Source organism: Biomphalaria glabrata, chromosome 11 (assembly GCF_947242115.1).
Source record: "Biomphalaria glabrata chromosome 11, xgBioGlab47.1, whole genome shotgun sequence".
Classification (NCBI taxonomy): domain Eukaryota; kingdom Metazoa; phylum Mollusca; class Gastropoda; family Planorbidae; genus Biomphalaria; species Biomphalaria glabrata.
Genome location: NC_074721.1, coordinates 40,993,554 through 41,015,313, shown reverse-complemented (window position 1 = coordinate 41,015,313; position 21,760 = coordinate 40,993,554). Strand labels below are relative to the sequence as shown.

General features: G+C 37.3%; 2 protein-coding genes across 2 annotated transcripts in view; both read left to right on the top strand.

Annotated features, from left to right (window-relative positions):
- Nucleotides 1–21,760, top strand: part of LOC106054949 (fibrillin-1-like) — a 127,013-nt gene that overhangs the window by 32,395 nt on the left and 72,858 nt on the right. The window lies entirely within an intron of this gene.
- On the top strand, nt 19,066–19,440 carry LOC106054947 (dynein light chain roadblock-type 2-like). The gene has a single exon (XM_056045601.1). It carries the CDS (start codon nt 19,066–19,068, stop codon nt 19,438–19,440), a length of 375 nt encoding a protein of 124 aa, XP_055901576.1.

Below are 21,760 nucleotides of genomic sequence, written 5' to 3'. Positions count from 1 at the left end.
CTTGTTCAGTATCAGCGTCGACTAACGTATATTGATAGTTCGGCCTTTCGCTAGTTTTATTGGATTTCGTCGAGTGTCACCTCCGTTCGGTTATTTGCATTGGACACCGCGGAAGCTCGTAACATACTTAACGTCATAAAACTTACTAAAACCGTAAGATTATAAAACTCTTCAAGATTATTTAGACCTTAAAAACTCACTAAGGCCTCCAAGATTATCAGGGTTTCAAGATTACCAGGATGGCTGTCTGGGGCTCGATAATAATAATAATAAGATTTGCACTGGGGTTTTACGCCTCCTCATGTGGCGTGTGAGACCTATGTGAGCCCGGAATGTTCGGCCGCACACTGGGCAGGTTATTCCAGCTGGTTCTAGTGTCATTGGCCTTGCTTTTCTTCTCTGGCGTTTTTCTTCTGCCAGCGCTGTTCTCTTTTCCTCAACAACATGTGCGCCAGTTTTCACAGCGCGACGCCATGATGCTCTGTCATGTGCCTCTGTCTCCCAGGTGCCTGGGTCTATGCTATGTTCCAAAACATACAGCCTTGCTATTCGCCGTTTGACTACATGGTGTATTGTATTGTGATTGCTCTGCGTGTAAGATTTTTGCCTTTAATAATCAACGTTACTAAATGAGTCAGAAACATTTTGCATGAAAAAAAAATGAACAAACTAGATACTAATAATTTCTGTGAATCCTGCTGGAATCAGATGGTAACTATTAATTACGTATAAAAACCGGAACACTTGCAAAAAAAAAAAAAAACAAAAAAAAAAAACAACTAACAACAAATAGTTGCTAAGACGGTGCATTCAGTCACGGAAATCCACATTTTTTGGGGCATTTCGCTGTACAAACTGTTGTTTTTTTTTCAAGCCAAGGTGAACTGTTAAACAATGATAGCTTGTTAGAATCGGTAGATCTTAAGATGCTGTCTCTACCGAAACTAAACGGTATTTTTGAAACCATAAATGCCCTGTTAAGAGCTTCCATGGTAATTTGGATCATATAGAGTTATAGATGCAGGAAAAGGCTTCCAAAATATGGAGTAACAAGTCCTAGTTTTTTAGAACTGCTCTGGTTTTCGAAACTGAAGGTGAAAGGGAATCTCAGTTCCCGGGGCCTCCTTGTCGCGGGTCTCCCCTCATGCGCGGGACCTGGGGCTGTTGCCCCACTTGCCACCCCCTAAGGCCGCTACTGGCCTTAATAATCTTGAGGCCCAAATAATCTTATTATTCCTCTGGAATAAGTTATATTGGCCCTAAATAATTCTGATTCTGAAGTATGGGTACTAGTCATTTATCTCAGCCAAATGACCCACGGTACTTCAGTCTTCACCACACCCAAATGTTTTCGGCTATTTACACCTGTACTAGGTTCCAAATTACAGTGTGTTGACTAAAACACTTCAGATTTATGTCCATAGTGACTTTAAATTTGTCAGATGTCGCTCCTTTTGTTTAAACACTAAAATGTCACGTGTAAAATTGTGCTGGTCCTTCTAAATTCACGCGAAGATTACTTTATAACGCGGGCGGGGAAACAAAAGCTTGGGAAAATCCAACAGTGAAATGCTGATAGTCACGCCGAGATCGGGTGTCTTAAGACGCGGTGCTTTGGCACTGGTGTACGAAGGCTATATATATCGACACCCTAAGGCAGGAGATACGAACACACTTTAAATATAGGATGTTAATACGTTTGCTTAGTTCTAGAAGCATGAATTATTATTGAATTAAACCATTATAACCATTATAATTATGTAATATTAATAATAGGGTTTCCGATGACTCTTGATTTTCCAGGGCCTCCTAGAAATCTCTTGAAATTGCAAAATATACCAAAAAGCCATGGAAATCTGAAATTATTAAAATCTCCTCAAAACTAATAGAAATCTCCTCAAAACTCCTAGAAATCTCTTGAAATTGCAAAATATACCAAAAAGCCATGGAAATCTGAAATTATTAAAATCTCCTCAAAACTAATAGAAATCTCCTCAAAACTCCTAGAAATCTCTTGAAATTGCAAAATATACCAAAAAGCCATGGAAATCTGAAATTATTAAAATCTCCTCAAAACTCACAGAAATCTCTTCTCCAGAAAACTCACAACAATCACCTGAAAAACGGACAAAATTGTGATATTGGGGAGCCGATCGTACGCGCGATAACAATTAGGGCGTTGTCAGCTTTGATTTAGTAAAGATATTGCAAAGTTGAATGTAGTTTTTCTTAATTTTGATATTATGCTTATTCCTACCCAGACCGGGCCCGCGAAATCCGTTTCGCATAGGGCCCCGCAATTGTTAGTGCCGCTCCTGCGCAATAAACATGGTTTAGGGGTATCGAAGACCAGTGCGAAATGAACATGCTATTGAAACTTGTCAGAAGGACTATTTTAAAAACTATAACAATAACACTGATTAATATTAATATCTTAGTCTAAGTGTTACGTTTTCTTCCAATTGTCTACAACTGTCTACGCTAATTTAGTGTTTTAATTCAAATGATAAGATTAGAAAGACTTCTAACTCTTTATCTCCTAATCGACGATACCATCGTTGATTGTGACCTCATTAAATTAAAACTTGACTTTGAATTATATAAAAAGAGCATGCATTTCCCTTTAATTCTATACCAAATACAACATTTTCTGATAACAAACAACAAAGTTATTGACGCCCAATCATAACAAGGGTAGTGAAATAGTAATGAGCAAAATGAAGAATGCCTTCCAAAACGTGGAAAAATAATTACGGAGAGAAAGAGTTAAGAAACAGCATTTTTTAAAACCCAATCTAAACTTTTTTTTAAATTTTGCGACTATGAGTGTGGGGGGGGGGGGATGGTGGGAAAAAAAAGAGATATTGGGGCCCTCAGAAACTCACCTCTCGCCTAGCTAAGCCGTATCTTAAACACGGATCAGTTACACTATATCTAAAATTACCGTCTTTTTGAGTTCATTTAATTTCTTGTCAAGTAACGTCACGTTTCCTCCAGTCACGTGTGAGTGGAGATGTAGGACACGCTCTCATTAGTTTGAACTTTTTCACGGATTCCTGCGACTGTTGTGTCACGTGGTTCCGGTCCAGTTAAAGTGCGTGTGTGTGTTGAAAAAAAATGTATTTTAAAAGAAAACAACAAAAAAAAAAAAGCGGAGGGTGGGGGTGGCTATAAATAGCTTATGACGTTAACTATAAAAAAGATGAAGAGTTCTGAAGTAAACGAAATTTAATTTTGGATTGGGGCAAGCGGAGGGAAGTAGGGTCATTAGAGTAACGGCTAGATGTGAGGGGAACAGGAACCATGCTCTATATGGCCACAGTAGCCACACGCTAGCTGTGAGAGGAACAGGAACCATGTTCTATATGGCCACAGTAGCCACACGCGAGCTGTGAGGGCCAGAAGGAGAAGATGTTGAATATGAGGGGCTACAGCCTACATGTGATAGCCACAATATCTACATGCTAAGCCTGTGGCTACAAGATCTACAGGCTACACCTGATTGCCACAAATGTTACAGGCTATAAGTGATATATATATATATAGCTCAAACTTCGTGGTCGAAGATGTGCACATTTCTCATTTCCTATGGACTCGAAGATGGCTGTAAAGTCCAATCCTCGCTTTAAAAAGCCGGCCGCATATGTGACATGGGTGGGTTAGGTCAGTTTCAGCTAGGACTGCTTCTTCTCTCAGCTTTTTGTTGGTTCGGCGCTCTTTCACCCTGGGCTCTCTTCTTGCTTCAAATCTTGAGACTCCCGAGACTCACAGCTTCACGCCATGAGGAGCGACAATATCTACATGCAACGTGAGGTGGCCCCACATATGCTACATTTTGGGATGCGTGGTAGAGAGTCTAAGTACGCTGGGACTCGGCTTGGCTTGGCTACCAATGAAGGGGACTCGAGGTTCGACACCCGACTCGATCAGAGTCGAGCGATGGGAAGACGAAATTCAAAGAATGGACGGGCCTGCCATTGAAAGAGGTTTGTTAAGAGAGGACTGGAAAAAGACGGTCGACAGATCTTGTGTGGTGCCCCTAGGGTCCAACAGGTAAAGGTAAAAACGCACTTCAGACTAAAAGTATTCCCCCCCACACACACACACTTTTTTTTCCACAAAATAAAAAAAAAATTGAAACGTTTTAATTAATATTATACCACATAGACATCAAGCACAAAAAAGAGCCCGAATAACAAATTAGACCGACTTTATTAAACGAGAAGGAAGCGAAGAAATGAAAGAATAGAGGAGAAAGAAGCGAGAGATTAAATCTCTTATGTGCTCTAATTTAACCGTCTCCTGAGTCTAGACCTGGTCTGTTTCAAAACTAATTTGAAATATAATTAAAACTTAAAACGGTTTATTCTACTAGCCTCCTTTTCTTATATTTCTTCCTTAATTGTTTTTTTTTCTCAATTTTCTTTCTTTTCTTTCTTTTTCTTGCCAGCCTTTAGTTAAGAGCACTAAAAAGTCTTCTCTTCAGGTGTCAGTTCCATCTAGTCTGTCCCAGATAATTGTTTAGAAAGATTTTGACCTTGACTTAAGCATGCTCAGACTGTTATTGAAAAAAAAAACTACAGGTAATTTATATCTCATAGGGGTTGACGTAACAGTGTGTAACATAAATAGCTTAATGTCTAAGACGTAACTTCATTGTCCGAGCTAGTCTCGTGTCTTTCGACTCTTTGTGTCAGTATGTCACTCTAAAACTTTAACTTTATGTAACCCCGAAATATTATATTATGCTGTAGATGTTATGATAAAAAATATCTTGTCTCACAATGACAAGTCTTCAAAGCCTTTACATTTAGGCTATCTAAAAAGTACGTGATTATAAAACCTTCTCGGAGTTCTTGGATAGGCATTGCTGTTTGTTTCGTGTGTGACATTATAAACTATTCCATCCATCCCAGTGGCGCTACAGCACCATGGAGGGGCCTCGGCCTGCTCTAGCACATCTCTCCATTCTGATGTATCCTGGGCTTTGCGTCTCCAGGCCCGAAATATTAGTTGTTGTAGATTGTAGATCCGCCACTACATGATCAAGCTAATGTACTCATGGTCTGCCTTTAGATTACAGCGGTTCTCAACCTTTTAAGCTCGGTGACCCCTTTTTACAATCCCCCAGTCTGCCGCGACCCCCCCTCCAACACATGTATACAACAATAGAAGAATAGACAAAAAAAATCCACATTTCGATGGTCTTAAGCGACACCCTGCCAAATCGTCAATCGACCCCCAAGGGAGTCGCGACCCACAGGTTGAGAACCCCTGCTTGAGAACGACTGACTTCAAAGTTTTTGCATTTATAACTATTATTAGCTATAATTCTATAGTAATTCTTGATATATATAAATATATATATATGACGTGTTCCGGTATATATACGGTTTTCAGTAGAAACAATATAAGGGCAAGTGTTATAACAACAGAAGTTATATTTTTATATAGCCTTTAAGGGTAAAGGCGTGTTTTAGAAGTAAAATATAACTATTATTATAGTCTTTTTATCGGGGATTGCAAAGACCTTCCTTCAGGGAACAGTGATAGGAACTCTACGCAAGATTTATTTCCCCTTAGCTAGTACTGTCTCTACACAGTACTGTCTCTACACAGTACTGTCTCTACACAGTACTGTCTCAAAACAGTACTGTCTCAAAACAGTACTGTACATTTGGTGGTATGGCACCTTCAGAAATGGATAAAATGATAAAATAATTTCATCTTATTACGAAAATGCGCAGTGGGAGAAATGAGTACGAGAATGTCTAACCAGGCAGAGTGAGTTAATTAGTATGACCTATTTTAAAAAAGGGGCTGTTGAGGTGATTGAACCACAAAACGTTAGCATAATCGGGGGGAGAAATATTATGGGATATATCATTGGGAAGTGACGGAGAGATATAAACCATAAAATCAGTCAGAAAAATATGGAAGCCATTAGCCCAGGGGTTCTCAACCTGTGGGTCGAAACCCACTTGGGGGTCGATTGACCATTTGACAGGGGTCGTCTTAGACCATCGAAAATATGGATAGTTATTGTCTACTCTTCTATTGCTGTGTGTATGTGGGGGGGGGGGCGGCAGAGTGGGGGATTGTAAAAAAAGGGTCGCCGATCTTAAAAGGTTGAGAACCGCTGCAGGATTAGCCGGTGGGTTATAGACATTATAGATATATGGCAGGTCGGTTAAGTACTATTAGAGTGTGCCAGGTTGGCTGATTTATTGAACATACTAAATAGTCATCTGTCTGCTATCGTCATATATCTCTCAACATTAGTGAGATTGAGTTTTATTATACGTTTAGTGAAGACACAACATTGTATAAGTTTTGTTCTATTTTAGGTTAGGGCAGTGTTTCCCAAACCGTGTTCCTCGGGACCCTAGTGTTCCCCGAGGCTTAAATAGGCATTCCACCGAGACCATTGTCGTAATAGAAGGTCTCAACACTGACCTGCAACGTCATATCCTGTAGGCAGTTTAGACCAATAGTGTGATAGTAAGTGTTTGTGTGTGTGTGTTTTGAGCGGCTAGTAGTGTAGTGTGTTTGCCTGTGTATGAAATGACCAGTTGAACTTTATTGTACATGGATGAGTGAAAAACAAAGAAAATTTAAGTCAGGACTATGTGGAAATGACCAGTTGAACTTTATTGTAGATCCTCTGTTTGGGACCCCTCAACTCAAAAAAACATTAAGAAACTAGAACAGACACAAAATAGAGCAGTGAGATTCATAACAAACGAATATTCACATTTGACTAGAGTAACACCTTTAGTAAAATCACTAAATTTAGAAAGCCTTCAGGACAGAAGACTCAAAAGTAAAGTAGCAATTATACATAAAACACTTAACCATAATCTTCCAATACAAAAACAAAATTTAATAAAATACTCTGAAAGACACAAAGATAAAGGCACATTCCTCGTTCCATATGCTAGGACAAATTTGTACAAATACTCCTTCTTCCCCAGTGCTATTAGAGCATGGAATGGGTTGCCTGACCTAGCCAAGAAAACCAGTGACTTGGCAGAATTTAAGTCATTGGTCAATATGCATGACTTAAATGCATGACGCGTAGGACGTAATCATCTTCTTTTTTTTTTTTGAAGTAACGTCTGTATTATATAAGATAAGATAAGATGAGTGAACAACAAAGAAAGTGTGTTAAGTCAGGACTATGTAGAAATGGGTCAGATCCATAACAAGATGCTAGAGTAAAGGAGGTGAATAGAATGTGTTAATTGAGACTTGTTTTTAGTGTGACTATTACAAATATCTCTTTGCCATGTCGCACAGACCTTTGGCGTGGCAACAAGCTATTGGTCTAAATTGCCCACAGGTTGTGACATAGTTGATTGTTTGACATGTTTCGGATGTTCCTTCAGAGTTGAAGATAGTTTACTCCCTAGTCCAAACCACCCGCAGGACGACGGGGGATGGGAGCGGGCAGGGTTTGAACCCGGGACCATCGATAAATCCAAACGACAGTCCAGCGCGCAAACCGCGCGACCAGGCAGCCATCCTGGTTGCAAGTCAGACGATTAGTCTCGATTCCACGAACTACTGGAGTAACTTAATAGTAGGCCTACTCGTGAATTAATCTCTAAGTAAAAGCATGTATATCTATTGTTGTCGGATTTCCAAATTCTGAAAAGTTGCATGATCTTCAGTCTTAGAGATTAAACAAAACTACACTGCTGTATAATAAAGTACACAAATTGCAAGTCACAAATTTTCGTTTCATAAAACTCTTTTATCGGCCAGTCTATATTTATTTATGTTTATCATTATACTCTAATTTGAAACAAAAATGCAATCAATTTCTGGCCAATTTTTTTTTTCTGAAGAGCTCCACAAAATTTAAAAACACACACACACATATATATATATATATATAGGGTTAGTGTTATATATATATATATATATATATATATATATATATATATATATATATATATATATATATATATATATATATATATAATCATCGCTTCAGATATTCACAGAAAGGTTTATACTTGAAACAAAGCTTAGTACACAATATGGTTTTATTTTAGTAAACGTAAACAAATTGAAAAAAAAATAAAACGTATAAAAGACCAAAGTGGTCCACTAAATACTTTGAATGTGCGAAGTGTTCCGTTAAGGGAAAAGTTTGGGAACCACTGGGAGATGATAGCATATTTCGAATGTCTTAATTCCCCCCCCCCACACCTAGATTCTGTTGCAAGCCACCTAGATATACTGCTATGTGTGTTGTCAAGGCGTGTTTAATGGTTTTATCGCTGGCCATTGCAATCCCCGCTCCAAATCAGAGTCAATGAGCACTTAACACTCACTAAGTAAGAAGCTCTCAAGACGCTGTCAATATTTTCAAATCCAGAACAATGACTGAAAACCTAACGTAGGTACTTCAAAGTCAAGAAATGACTTAAAACAATGGGGGAAAATATAGTTTTACAGCAATCTGAAACAAAAACCTCTCTCTTCTAAAATTCTCTCGTTATGGAGTGTGTGTGTGTGTGTGTGTGTTTGGCTACGGTGACGGTGGAAAAAAGTGGATGGATGGATGTGGATGGCTGCCTGGTCGTGCGGTTTGTGCGCTGGACTGTCGTTCGGATTTATCGACTGTCGAGGGTTCAAACCCTGCCCGCTCCCATCCCCCGTCGTCCTGCGGGAGGTTTGGACTAGGAAGTAAACTATCTTCGACTCTGAAGGAACATCCGAAACATGTCAAACATTTTACAAAACATTTTACAAAGGTTAGCGATTGGTTGTGAATGATGCAAGACTGGTGGCGTTGTCGTTATTGGTCTGAGGACAGACGACTCCAGAACGTGAGACTGAAAGGTTGTTATTTAAAAAAAAATATTATCACTAAAGTCTAGTATATTTATTTTATTGTATATCAACTTGTCTGTGTCTATATTTGTAATAAAATGTCTATTTAGTGGTGTTCACAAGGAAGTTATTCAACTTATTTGAAGAAACTGGAACAGACACAAAATAGAGCAGTGAGATTCATAACAAACGAAAATTCACATTTGACTAGAGTAACACCTTTAGTAAAATCACTAAACTTAGAAAGCCTTCAGGACAGAAGACTCAAAAATAAAGTAGCAATTATACATAAAACACTGAACCATAATCTTTAAATACAAAAACAAAATTTAATAAAATACTCAGAAAGACACAAAGATAAAGGCAACATTCCTCGTCCCATATGCTAGGACAAATGTGTACAAATGCTCCTTCTTCCCTAGCGCTATTAGAGCATGGAATGGGTTGTCTGAGCTAGCCAGGAAAACCAGTGACTTGGCAGAATTTAAGTCATTGGTTAATATGCATGACTAAATGCATGACGCGTAGGACGTAATCATCTTCTTTTTTGAAGTAACGTCTGTATTTTATAAGATTAGATAAGATTTGAAGTTGTATTAGTTGAGACAAATTACTCCTACGGCGATTTAGTTGTCCACCAGCCCAGCAGTTTGCTGCTACAAGTCCACGACCATCAATAACACCCCCCTAAAAGTCTCTCTCTTAAAAAAAAACTTGCGCACACCTTCTATATTGCCTTGAATGCCTTCTCTACACAAAAACCCATTGACCATATTATCACACAGTAACATGCTACAGAAACAACCCGCTAAGGCTGAATTATTATAGGGATATACACAATTTAGACTTACTTACTAATTTAGACACTTGTGACTTGTGTCAGAATGTTTTGGTTTTTTCGTACTAACTAGATCTAGAGTAGAAACAAGCAATAGAAAACAACAACCTTTAAACTTACAGCTTATCTAAGGGAAAGAACCGCTAATTACTGCCATTTATCTTTCTGCTATATAAAACAAAATTAATTCGTACTAAATGATTAACTAACTGGCTAATGTTTGGATTGATTCGCGGATTGTTACCGACTATGAATAATCAGGCGAAATTCCAACTTTATCCGAGAATGACAAGTGGGAGGGAAAAAACGTGACAAAACTCAAAAGGTAATAAGGGGACTAAATCCATATATCTCTCACTAAGTAGCATTTATTATTGCCCTTATTTCGAAATCGAATGAGATAATTAATCACCACCAATTAATTTACCGTTTATTTTTTTATTGATTCATGTCTTGTCAGGTTTAATGAATAATTGTGAAAAGTTTTAACTTGATCCTAGAATGGGAAATGGAGACAAAATATGTTCAAACTTTTATTTACCAGACAGAGTGAGTTGATATAAGCTTTGTAAAAAAAAAAGCTAAAAGGGTTCCTTTCAAATTCCCCTTGGACTCTATATTAGGATTAAGGCTTTAGACAGCTCGTCCTATATCTGAGATGAACTGCGCAGTGGTTTCTAGATCAAGTAGTTCTTCATATAGATTCAAAGTGGTTTTCTGACGCCATTGTCATTTTCTGGTCTTTTTATTGTCTTCAGCTTTGAAGATCATGATCAGCACTCTGTGGAGACTCTCCACATGGGAATGTTTTTCTACTTTCTTAGTTTCCACTTCCGGATCATGTGTCGTCTCATTTTGTTATGTTCTGTAAAATTAATCATTGATCGATTCTTTTTTTTTTAAATATGACACATTACATGACTATAAAATACTTTCAAAAATTTCTAGAAACATGCTTCCTAAACTAGGTCACGAACATCGCCTTCCACTTCGCATTAATCTAAGTATTCGTCAGATTTCATGGCTTTGGCTAGTCACTGAGTGCAGCCGCCCCTTTGATCCCGCACTCGCTATGCTACTTCCAATAATCACTACTTAAGGCAGAAGGGAATCAAAAGATTAGGAAAGACTGCTTTCGATAATCCTTTAATTAAAACCAAAAAACACAGAAGATTACAATAAGCTATACCTGCTCACTATCTAAAGCCTGGCAATGGGTGGTTTCTGTTATATGTATTAGGAGTATAGAGGCTCTCCGGCAAGTGGATCAAGCAATTGATTAATTCAAGTAGTAACATGTAAGCCTACATGGTGTAAGTGACTTGTGACGAATGTTTCCATTGTGATTTATCTTTGTGTGTGCCTCTTATGGTGTATTTCTTTTACTTCTTTTTGGGGCTGCATGTCTCTTTTTTTGGGGCTTCATGTCTCTTTTTTGGGGCTTCATGCCTCTTTTTGGGTCTTCATGCCTCTTTTTGGGAATCATGCCTCTTTTGGTGTGTTTCTTTCACTTTTTTTGGGGCTTCATGCCTCTTTTTGGGGCTTCATGTCTCTTTTTTGGGGGCTTCATGTCTCTTTTTTGGGGCTTCATGCCTCTTTTTGGGGCTTCATACCTCTTTTTGGGGCTTCATGCCTCTTTTTTTGGGCTTCGTGCCTCTTTTTGGGCCCCCTTTTTTTTTAAATAAATTTTATTTAAAAACATTTAACATATTATTTTATATTAATAATAATACAAAAGAAAATTATATAAAACCAAATCTTATGAAAAATAGTTTCAAAAACAATACTTCCAGCTGGATCGTGGAGTAAACTGCAGCCAAGGTCCCCAATAAAGGATGAGAGTGTTACTATTGTTATTTTTTTTTTAATAAAGGAAACCTCAGAATTTGCGCTATTCAATTTTAGCTTTATCATCATAGGAATCCTTGGGCCTCTTTTGTGTGCTTTTTTTTAATATTAATATATCGATTTTTATTTGTAAGTTCTCATAATTCTGAAGTATTAAAACATAAACAATTAAAAAGTGATAAATCTAAAATAGGTTAAAGCTACTCCTTTCAATTAACAGAGATTAGAAATGTTCAGCTTATGTTCTTCAAATTCACGTTTATAATCTGGTCAATGGATGTTTTATTATAGAAATGGAAACTGAATGGGAAAATTTTGGGGTAGACCAGTATAGAAGGCCTGAAGATAAGATCGGAGTTGAGCTGCGACGTTACACAGACTTTATGCTTCCTTCATCAGCTGAGTGAGCCACTAGTTAGTCAATCCCACCTGTTGCGTCATTGGTGATTTTCATACATGGAGGGGAAATAACTATAAACAGCAAGCTATTTGGTCTATCCGGTATGCAAAATTAAAAAAAAAAAAAGTGTTGATAAAAAGCTATGTTGTTTTTTTTAAAGGTTCATGGTAAATGTGTTCATGATAAGTGTGTTCATGATAAATGCGTTTGTAGAATCAAATGTTCTAAACGCTTCTGTTTATGGCAACAACAAAAAAATTATTTCAATATGAAAAACAAACAATTGACTTTCATTCTATGATAGCGTTTGGCATGCGGTCGTCTCCCATGCGGGATAAGTGTCCGTCCCAGCACACTGTCGAGCTGTGAATAGGGTTTCTTTACTGTCCACACTAGCCCCTTATCATGCTTAATAAAACATACTAGTCGACCCGCGGCGTAGCATACGCCGCTATTTAGTGACGGGGGAACACTTCCTTAAAGACACAGTTGTCCAAGTGGTCATTGGTTAATATGCATGACTAGCTGTATGACGCGTTGGACGTAATCATCTTCCTTTTGAAGTAACTGTCTGTATTATATAAGATAAGTGGGGTAACTTTAGTCCGACTTGCAGAAATAAAAGAGTTATCTTTCCATGTCTTTTTCATCGAGGGTTAGAGAGTCGGCGTGCTCGCGTGGTGTCCCTCATGGTTGGGCGACGTAGAGAATTATGTATACAGATTATTATAAATGATATAAGAACTGATGGCGTTGCAGATTTTTCTGTTTTTAATTTGCTTTAATAAAAATTCTGTTCAGACATTTTCATCTACGGCGAAAAAAAAAAAGCTAGCTATTTGGTGATCCGGTGAACAGAATAAAGGAAGTGCTGCTGAGCTAGGCCTTTTTTTAAGGAGTATAGTTTTCTTGCACTTTTAAGAGCTACAGAATCAAACTTCCTTGGTCCTATCGTTTACATCTTTTTTTTTTTAAACAAAATTTTAGTTGTCAATATTGATGTTCAGTTTAGCGTCCTTGCAATTGTGGAATCTATTTATATATATATATATAATTCTCTTCTTGCCTCAAAAGTTTAAACGAGTAGTAAGGAGTAAAGGAAAGATCACTCTCTTATTTCTGTGTTACGCATCGTGGTGTGAATGAAAATGGTGCGAATTTGGCTGTTGAATGGAAGTGGGATTAAAAAGTAGGAAGCCGGAACGGATGGATCTGAAGAGAGTTGGAAAATATGATGTTTACGTCATTTGTGATGTATTAAAGTATTTTTAGATTAACACTGCGATCGCATAGGTTGCAGTGGGCTAAGGCCGGCCCTGCAAAATAGCGGCGTATGCTACGCCGCCGGTCGACTAGTTCATTTTATTATGAACATTCCCAAATATCTTCGGACGAGAAGTTTTTAACAAATCCTATACTCTTAAGCGAGCAATTCTTGTATGTATGTATGTATGTATATATATTTATATATATATAAATTTTATTTCGAAAACGGCTCTAACGATTTTCTTTAATAGTTCACGGTATGTGCATAATAGTGAGAAAAAAATTCTCAACTCATTGGCCACATCGGGAAAACTCGAGGTCGACCGTTATATCGGTTTGAAAATGCCTCATTATCGAAAAATTAATTTTGGCTAGAATGTTTTATGAATGAAAATTTTCCATGACGTAAACGGGAAAAACGCTGCTTACGTCACTAGGCATACCGCAGTATACTAAAATATTTCTTAGCAAACAAGAACGAGTTTTAAAGGATCAATAGACCTAATTAAACATTTGCGCACCATCTTACTGTAGATTGATTTATTATAGAACTATGAAAGAAAAGTAATGAAATTAAATGTGCCGATGTTTGATTAGTTATTGTTTTAAGTGCTTAATAAATTGTTTACTCTTTAATTGCGTAGAGTGGTGTAAATACCTTTTACATTGTTGTTTGTTTTGCTGGTGACCTCCAGCTGTCTCGTTCTGTGCTATCTTCTATGTCAGCTAAGGCAAGTTGGCGCCTAAACTGGTCTTTTAAGCGTTACGGTGTTACGTCGACCATTTGTTAGCTCACCAAAAAAGACTGCCTTTGGCATACGTTCGTCTGAGATTCGTCTCCCATACAGGATACTGCTCTGTCCAGCGTAACTGTCGGACTTAAAGAATTCCATCTATACAAAGGACGCGGATACACATTTGAGACCAAAATAAAATCTGCTGCCGAGGACAGACGCAGACGCTAAAAGAAAATCTTAATCGATCACCGCGGACAATGGTTATGCTTGCCCTGTATGTGGCAAAATATGTAGGTCACATCTGCAATCCTCATTAATTTTCGGACTCGAAGACAAGGCTTATTATTATTATTATTTTGCTGGTGAATTATTACCATGTGTTCATGCTTCGGTGTCTACTGTCCTGTACCAAAACAAAGGAAATGGTCATAACACAGCTTCTCTGCGCCTTACTTGCTCACACTAAACATGATATCCATCTAGCGGTCAACGAGTTTGCGTACGATGCAGCCTCTTTTGATTTAATTATAAACCTCGGTAAAAAGCTTGGAATTAGGGCGTGTTGACGCAAGGCTTAGGAGAGATCTGAATGGAGAGATCTGTAAAAGCAGGCCATATCCCTCCACGGGCTGTAGCACCACTGGGATGGATGGATGGATGACAAAAGCCGATATTAACTTCTTATAGTCCCACAGTCAGGCTGGGCAGGGCACGTATCCCGTATGGGGGACGAACATATTTTCGTCGAAACATAGGTGCCCCACGGAAACATTTCTTTAGAAAACTAATGCAATGGTTTAAGTCTATTAAGAAAAAATTTGCCAAATCTGAATGGAGAGATCTGTAAAAACAGGCCATATCCCCCCACGGGCTGTAGCACCACTGGGATGGATGGATGGATGACAAAGGCGGTTATGAACTTCTTATAGTCCGACAGTCAGGCTGGGCAGGGCATGTATCTCGTATGGGGGACGAAGAATATTTTTTCGGCGTAACAGAGGTGCCCCACGGAAACGTTTCTTTAGAAAACTAATGCAATGATTTAAGTCTATTAAGAAATAAATTGCCATTTTACTTTGTCACAAGTGCCTGTTTTACCCTATAACATAAGGATTTGCGTCACTTGATGTTTCGTACTAAAGCCATAATGAATGTATACTAATTCCATAATTAAATGTCTGAACGTAACCATCTAAGAAGTAACACTGCAAAGACTTTCTTCCAAGCCAATAATAGTAGGCCTACAATAGTTTTACGCAAAAGATGGATTGTAAAACTATAAGACGGATGTGAGATGTGGTTGGTCTAGACTATAGGAGGACTTAAGAGACTTTATATTTAATCGCCATGTGCAATTACATTTAGAACTAACAGAACACTAAAGCAACTCTTCAGATTAGTAGTCTTTATCTGATCGTTTATTGTTGTAATTACAACAATAGCCCAATATTTTTACGCGAAAGAAGCAATGTAAAACGTTAAGACGTGAGCTGTGGTTTTCTATAGGTCTTCTGTTGGGGGGACTTTCTATTCAAATCGCCATGTACAATTACATTGAGAACTGACAGAACGAAAAAGCAACTCTTCGGATTGATAGTCTTTACCCGATCGTTCATTTTCGTAATTACAAAAATATTCCCAAAATGACTTCGGGTAAATATCCTTCCTTCACAAATTATTCATCCGAGCGAGGCTCGGTCACCTGATATTGAATAGAATAGAAATAAATATATAGAAAACAGGACATTGTTAAATATAAAGTAATAAAGATTACGGAAGAAAACAAAACAAAAAAAATCTTGTACATGTGGCAATGAACAGGATATATAATCTATTCATAACCTTTTCAAAGACACTGTCACCACCCTCGAATTTCAAAACATTTTTACTCCTTAAATTCCAAAAACTGTAACATATATTTCACAGTACCTGGACTACCTACTCATTTATTTACAACATTCCTGAGGTCAAATATTATAATACAAGACGTCTCTTATAATCAGATACGCACATCTCCAACCGTAACGGCGCTCCTGTGACAATCATCTGGAACAGTCTTCCATTTATTCGTCAGTCAGCCAACCCGCCCCGTCTTACTATCACAATGACTACAAAGGATTGTCTTACGATCGTCTGCCTCTATGTCCCAGTAAGCTCCCGTTGTGAACGAAAAATTTTGTTATCCATATCCCCTGTGTTAAGAAACCGGAACTGGTTTTATGACGGGTGATGACATGGGGGGGGGGGGGCGAGACAACCTGCTGAAGTAGCTTGGGTAGTGTTCTTTCAACCAGCGTTCTCTAATCTACGGTCTGGCTAGAGATCGTCGGCCATCTTCTTCAGCAATCATTTACTATTATTTCATAAACAGTTAAAAAAAAATCTTTTTATTATGATTGCACTACAAGTGTTCCAGTAACACAAGAACTTTAACAGAAAATTTAATATATATTCCAAGTGTTAGAGTATTTGCATTGAATAAAAGTAATAATTAAAATACACCTGCTGAAATAAAAGTTTTTATTGTGGCGGCCATCTTCATTTGACATTTTCCAAACGTCTGTAGGACGTGGCAACGAGCTATTGGTCTAAACTGCCCACAGATTGTGACGTTGCAGGTCAGTGTCCAGGCCTTCTGTATCGGATGGTCTCTCTTAGCTCTACACTAACCAATAGACTTATGAAATCACAACAAAGGACAAATTTGTACAAAAGCTCTTTCTTCCCTAGAGCTATTAGAGCATGGAATGGGTTGCCTGAGCTAGCCAGGAAAACCAGTGACTTGGCAGAATTTAAGTCATTGGTTAATAATACGCCTAGGACGTAATCATTTTCTTTTTTTTTTTTTTTTTGAAGTAACTGTCTGTATTATATAAGATAAGATAAGATAAATAAACACAGAATTTGTTCTTCCTTACAACTGAGATTCTACAAACTATTTACAATCACTGAGTAAACAAAAATGACATCTGGTTGAAAGTAAGTTGATACAAATAGATGTACTGTTGATATACTATATTATTGGCTTTAAGGTTTCTCCAAAATACTTCCATCATAGATGCCTTCCCTCGATGAGCTTATGGCCATACGCTGATAAAACTACCTCACAATTATCATTATAAATTGTAAATGGCTTTTATATGGCGCTACTTTCATGCTTATAGTATGCCCAGAGCACTATGGCCCAATCTCATTTATAGACCAGTCTGGGAGAAGGTTTTCCGTGCTGCCTTTAGGCGCTCAGAAAACACAACTCTGTTCGAATCGGATGTCGAGCCCCCTTGATAGGTAGCCTCTCGGCCACATCATGTTCTGCTGGAGGCTGGTGTGGACAGTACGGAAACACTAGTTAACTTTCACCAGTTTCCCTGGGTAGGAAACCTGTCCCATAGGTGACCGCATACAACAGGTGAGCTTTTTGGTAAGCTTTAATAAGGAGGACGGCGTAAAAGTAGTGCCCCCCCCCACCAAAAAAAAAAGTGCCATAGCGATCAACTCAGACGCCATTTTGCCTTCAGTGGAATTATTGTGACAGTGAATTAAATAGGCTCATCACTAACTGTCTGCAGAGTTCACCAAAAAAAAAAAAAAAGAACTGATAAAAAGTGTCACGATTAAGTCCCAGAAAAGCTTGTTTTCATTGTTATGTTATCTTTCCACAGGACGGAGTACCAGAATCAGAATACATATTTATGATAGTTCCATCCAGACCCGGCCCTAACGGATTTCGAGGGCCCAGTCTGGGTAGGGATAAGCATAACGTCAAAATAAAGATTTTGTATTTCAAAATGTATTCTTCTTTGCAATAATTTTTTATTAAAAGAAAGCTAACAATGCGTTTTTTTTTAATCGCGCGTAGGACTGGCAACCCCAAAATGACAATTTTGTCTATTTTTCAGGAGATTTTATGAGTTTTAATGAGATTTTAATAATTTCATGAAATTTTTAGGACCTTTTTAAAAAAATATATATTTTGCAATTACATAAGATTTCCAGGAGGTCCTAAAAAATCAGGTTTAATTTAATAAATTACATCTAGAATTAGAGCGGGGCCTATGAAAGTGCGGGGCCCACTGCGACCGCATAGGTTGCAGTAGTCTAAGTTCGTCCCTGGTGCCATCCTTAGAATGGGGGGGGGGGGGGAGAAGCATGATGTTAGACCACTTTATAGGACATACCAATAAAAGATATGGCAGGTTTACTTCGACGAAACAAATAATAATTTCATTTCTTCCTCATTTTTTATATCAATCAGCTTACTTCTTGGATTGTCGCTCTTGTACATAGCGTCACTTCCTGGTCGTGATAAGCAGCCCAAACCTTTCATACGAAACCATCTATTCTATTATGTCGACATTAGCATAGCACAACACATGTCAAATAATCTGTTGGCATTTGTCAGTTTTTCTATATAGGTCATGACATTATAATCAATAACGTACACAAGCCCCATACTTCTTTTGAGATCTCTGTAACAAACTCTTTTTGAAAAGAGCTCTTTGTTTTTGTTTTTTTTTTTGTTGTTCTTTGCGATCCGTTCGTCTCGTTTGAGCGGCCATGTTAATGGTGTTGTCAACTTGAATACATTCAGTTTTTTTTTAAACAAGGTTAAACAGCATGACTTCAGCTTACTTGCGCAGGTGGTAGTTGGCTAAAAAAAAAGGGGGGGGGGGCGAGAGAAGCATTCTCTGTTAGTTTTAAATTTTTTAATGGGGATTCCCATCAATAGCGGATAAATGTAAATAGCTATCTTTTCTTCTTTGGTGTATCCGGTGTAAAAGAAAACAGGTAGTAGTGATGAGCTACGTATTTTAAAAGAAATACAATGCAATACAATACAATACAATACAATACAAATGTCCCAATTAAAATAGAAAAATTACAAATAAACAGCAAAAAAAAAAATTAAAATTACGTACTTTATTCAAAACTCGGTGCACCTACCACAAAAATAACATTTGTGCTATTTCTTCTCTAAAAAAATAGTTTCTAGTATTTTCTAAAACTGACACAGACCTTAAACATAATTCATTTATTTAAAGGCGAAAAAAATCTATTTAGAATGCATAAAAGTGAGGTATAATTGTTTAAAACTACAATTAATAAGTAGTGTCTTATGTTATACACTTATAATGCAGTACTATGCCATTATTATAAGCAGTGCTCAAAAGAAAATGACTGATGCTGAAGAAATAATGAAAAGAATTGTGGACCACAAAGGTGTGACTCAGTTAATGGTAATAAATCAAAATGGCCATCCTCCAAATATGACATTTGAAATAAATGAAGCTTCAGAGTCACAAGTTAAACATATTCACGAGTTTGCCATTGCAGCCAGACGCGTTGTCGGAGACATGGACCCAACAGATAATCTTGTTTTCCTCAGAACAAGCTCAGACAACTTTGAGATTTTGATTTCACCAGATGAAGAGTTCACGGTAGTTGTGGTACAAGAAAAGATGGAGAAAACAACAAAAATAAATGAAAACATCTTCCAGCAATGCTAAGAAAAGAGAACTCAGAAGTGAAAGAGATCAGAAATGTGCCAGTAGATTAAAATGTGGCCCAAATGTTACCGACTGCAATATAAAGAAATATATATTTGAATTTTTTTATTTGGAATGAGTTGATGGAAACAGTCTGAGGTCTTCTGTCTATAAAAGGTCTCCCTTTATATGAATATGGATATAATTTATTTTTTGTGTGTGTAAATAAAAGATTTAAACAAATTTATAAAAAAAAAAAAAAAAAAAAAAAGGCTGGCCCTACCCCTGGACCACACTAGAATCCTCATACTACGGGATCCAAACCAGACTTGGTGCTGCTCGCCATGTTTCCAAACCCCTCGATACGCCCTCTGAATAGGGCTAAATTCAACCCGGCTTCGTTTGGACTAAGTAAAAGTCAAATAATCAAACATTAATTATGAACAAGCCAATACATTACAACAGAAGCGTATCCAAAATTCACAAACTCGTAGGCGGCCCTTGTCGTCGCACTCAGAAGAGAGATGAGCACTGTGAGTACTGTGACTCTCGCCTCACCGTGGAACATATCCTCATTGATTGCCCCAGATACCAGGATGTCAGGAAGAAATATTTTAGAGCCACTAACTTAAAAACACTATTCGATAATGTCGACCCTGTGAAGGTACTGGGCTTTATCCGGGAAGTGGGGCTATCTACGAAGATCTGATTTATGAATTTGTGAACATGTACTATTTACATTAGATTTTTACCAAATTATTAAATTTTTACTACCTTTACTATTTTAACTGTGAATAGACCTTAATTTTAATGATTTAACTGTATAGGATTTAGCCCTTGTTATGTAGAGAGAGAGAGAGAGAGTAGTCCTTAAGGGAATGCAGGCACGACATGGCCTAAAATTGAGCCGATGTGCCTAAAACCAAAACCAAACCAAACCATCGTCGCACTCACAAATTACATTGCATGTATTTAATAAGGGAAGATCCAGATGTAGTCTAATTATTTTGGCACATTAAACTATAATTCAACGCAGGCATATTTCTGCGGACGGTCGTTGACTTGTAGCACCAAACTGCTGGTAGACAACTAAACCGCTGTAGGCGTATTAGATCTTAACTTATAAAACTTGAAGTAACTTGAACAACTTCTTTGTCAACAATAGTATATATAAATTTTATTACGATATAGACAAGTTTTAACTTCAGACGAAATGAAATAAATGTAGTAGACTTTAGTAATACTATAAAATGGTATTTTGAACAAAATCTAACTCACTACAAAAACACGTCTTTTCACTCTGGCAATCTGGAGTCGTCTGCCGTACCTGACGACAATACCGCTTCTCTTGCATCATTCATATTACATAGCCACCAGTAAATCGCTAATATCCTCTCACTGTCGCCTTAGAAACACACCCACACTCCATAACACATGTATGTTTTAATGTTAATGCCTAAATATCAACAACAGCGACCCTTTAATAAACCAATATTAGACTTTTTATATCACATCTTATCTTATATAATACAGACGTTACTTCAAAAAAAAAAAAGAAGAGGATAACGTCATATGCGTCAAGCATGTTAATCAATGACTTAAATCCTGCCAGGTCGTTGGTTTTCATGGCTGACTCAGGCAACCCATTCCATTCTCTAATAGCACTAGGGAAGAAGGCGTATTTGCATTAATTGTCCTAGCATATGTCCTACTTGTAAAGGTAAGAAAATGAAGAATATTGCTTTTTTTTTATTCATAGACACTATTACCTCTTAGAACTACACGGAATGCCTCCTTTATAAATAAGTTTAAAAAAATGCTCAACATGTTTTCATCCGGTAGATGAATATATTTCTTAAGATGAAATTACATTGTTCATTTTTTAAAGTAGCTGTTTCCGGAATGCCTCCTTTATAATTTAGTTTAAAAAATGCTCATCATGTACTTGCATGTCAAATTTTCATGTGTTCTTTAGATGAAATGCTGTTTTTGGAATGCCTCCTTTATAATTAAGTTTAAAAAATGCTCAACATGTACGTGCATAAAAGATGAATATATTTCTTAAAATAAAATGCATCACGTTTTGGAGGATCTTTTAAAGTAGCTGTTTTTTTTTCCGTGAAAAATATTTATTTTATATATTTAGAATTCGATAACGACAATAATGTCATCCGTCTTATCCGTTTGACAGAACTTGATTCTAAGAGAGGAAGTTGGTTCTACTTTTTTAAGTAGCTGTTTTTTTCTTGTGAAAATATTTAGTTTCAATATTTAAAACACCCTAAAGACAATAATGAAATCCGTCTTATCCATTTGAAAGAACTGGATTCTAAAAGAGGGA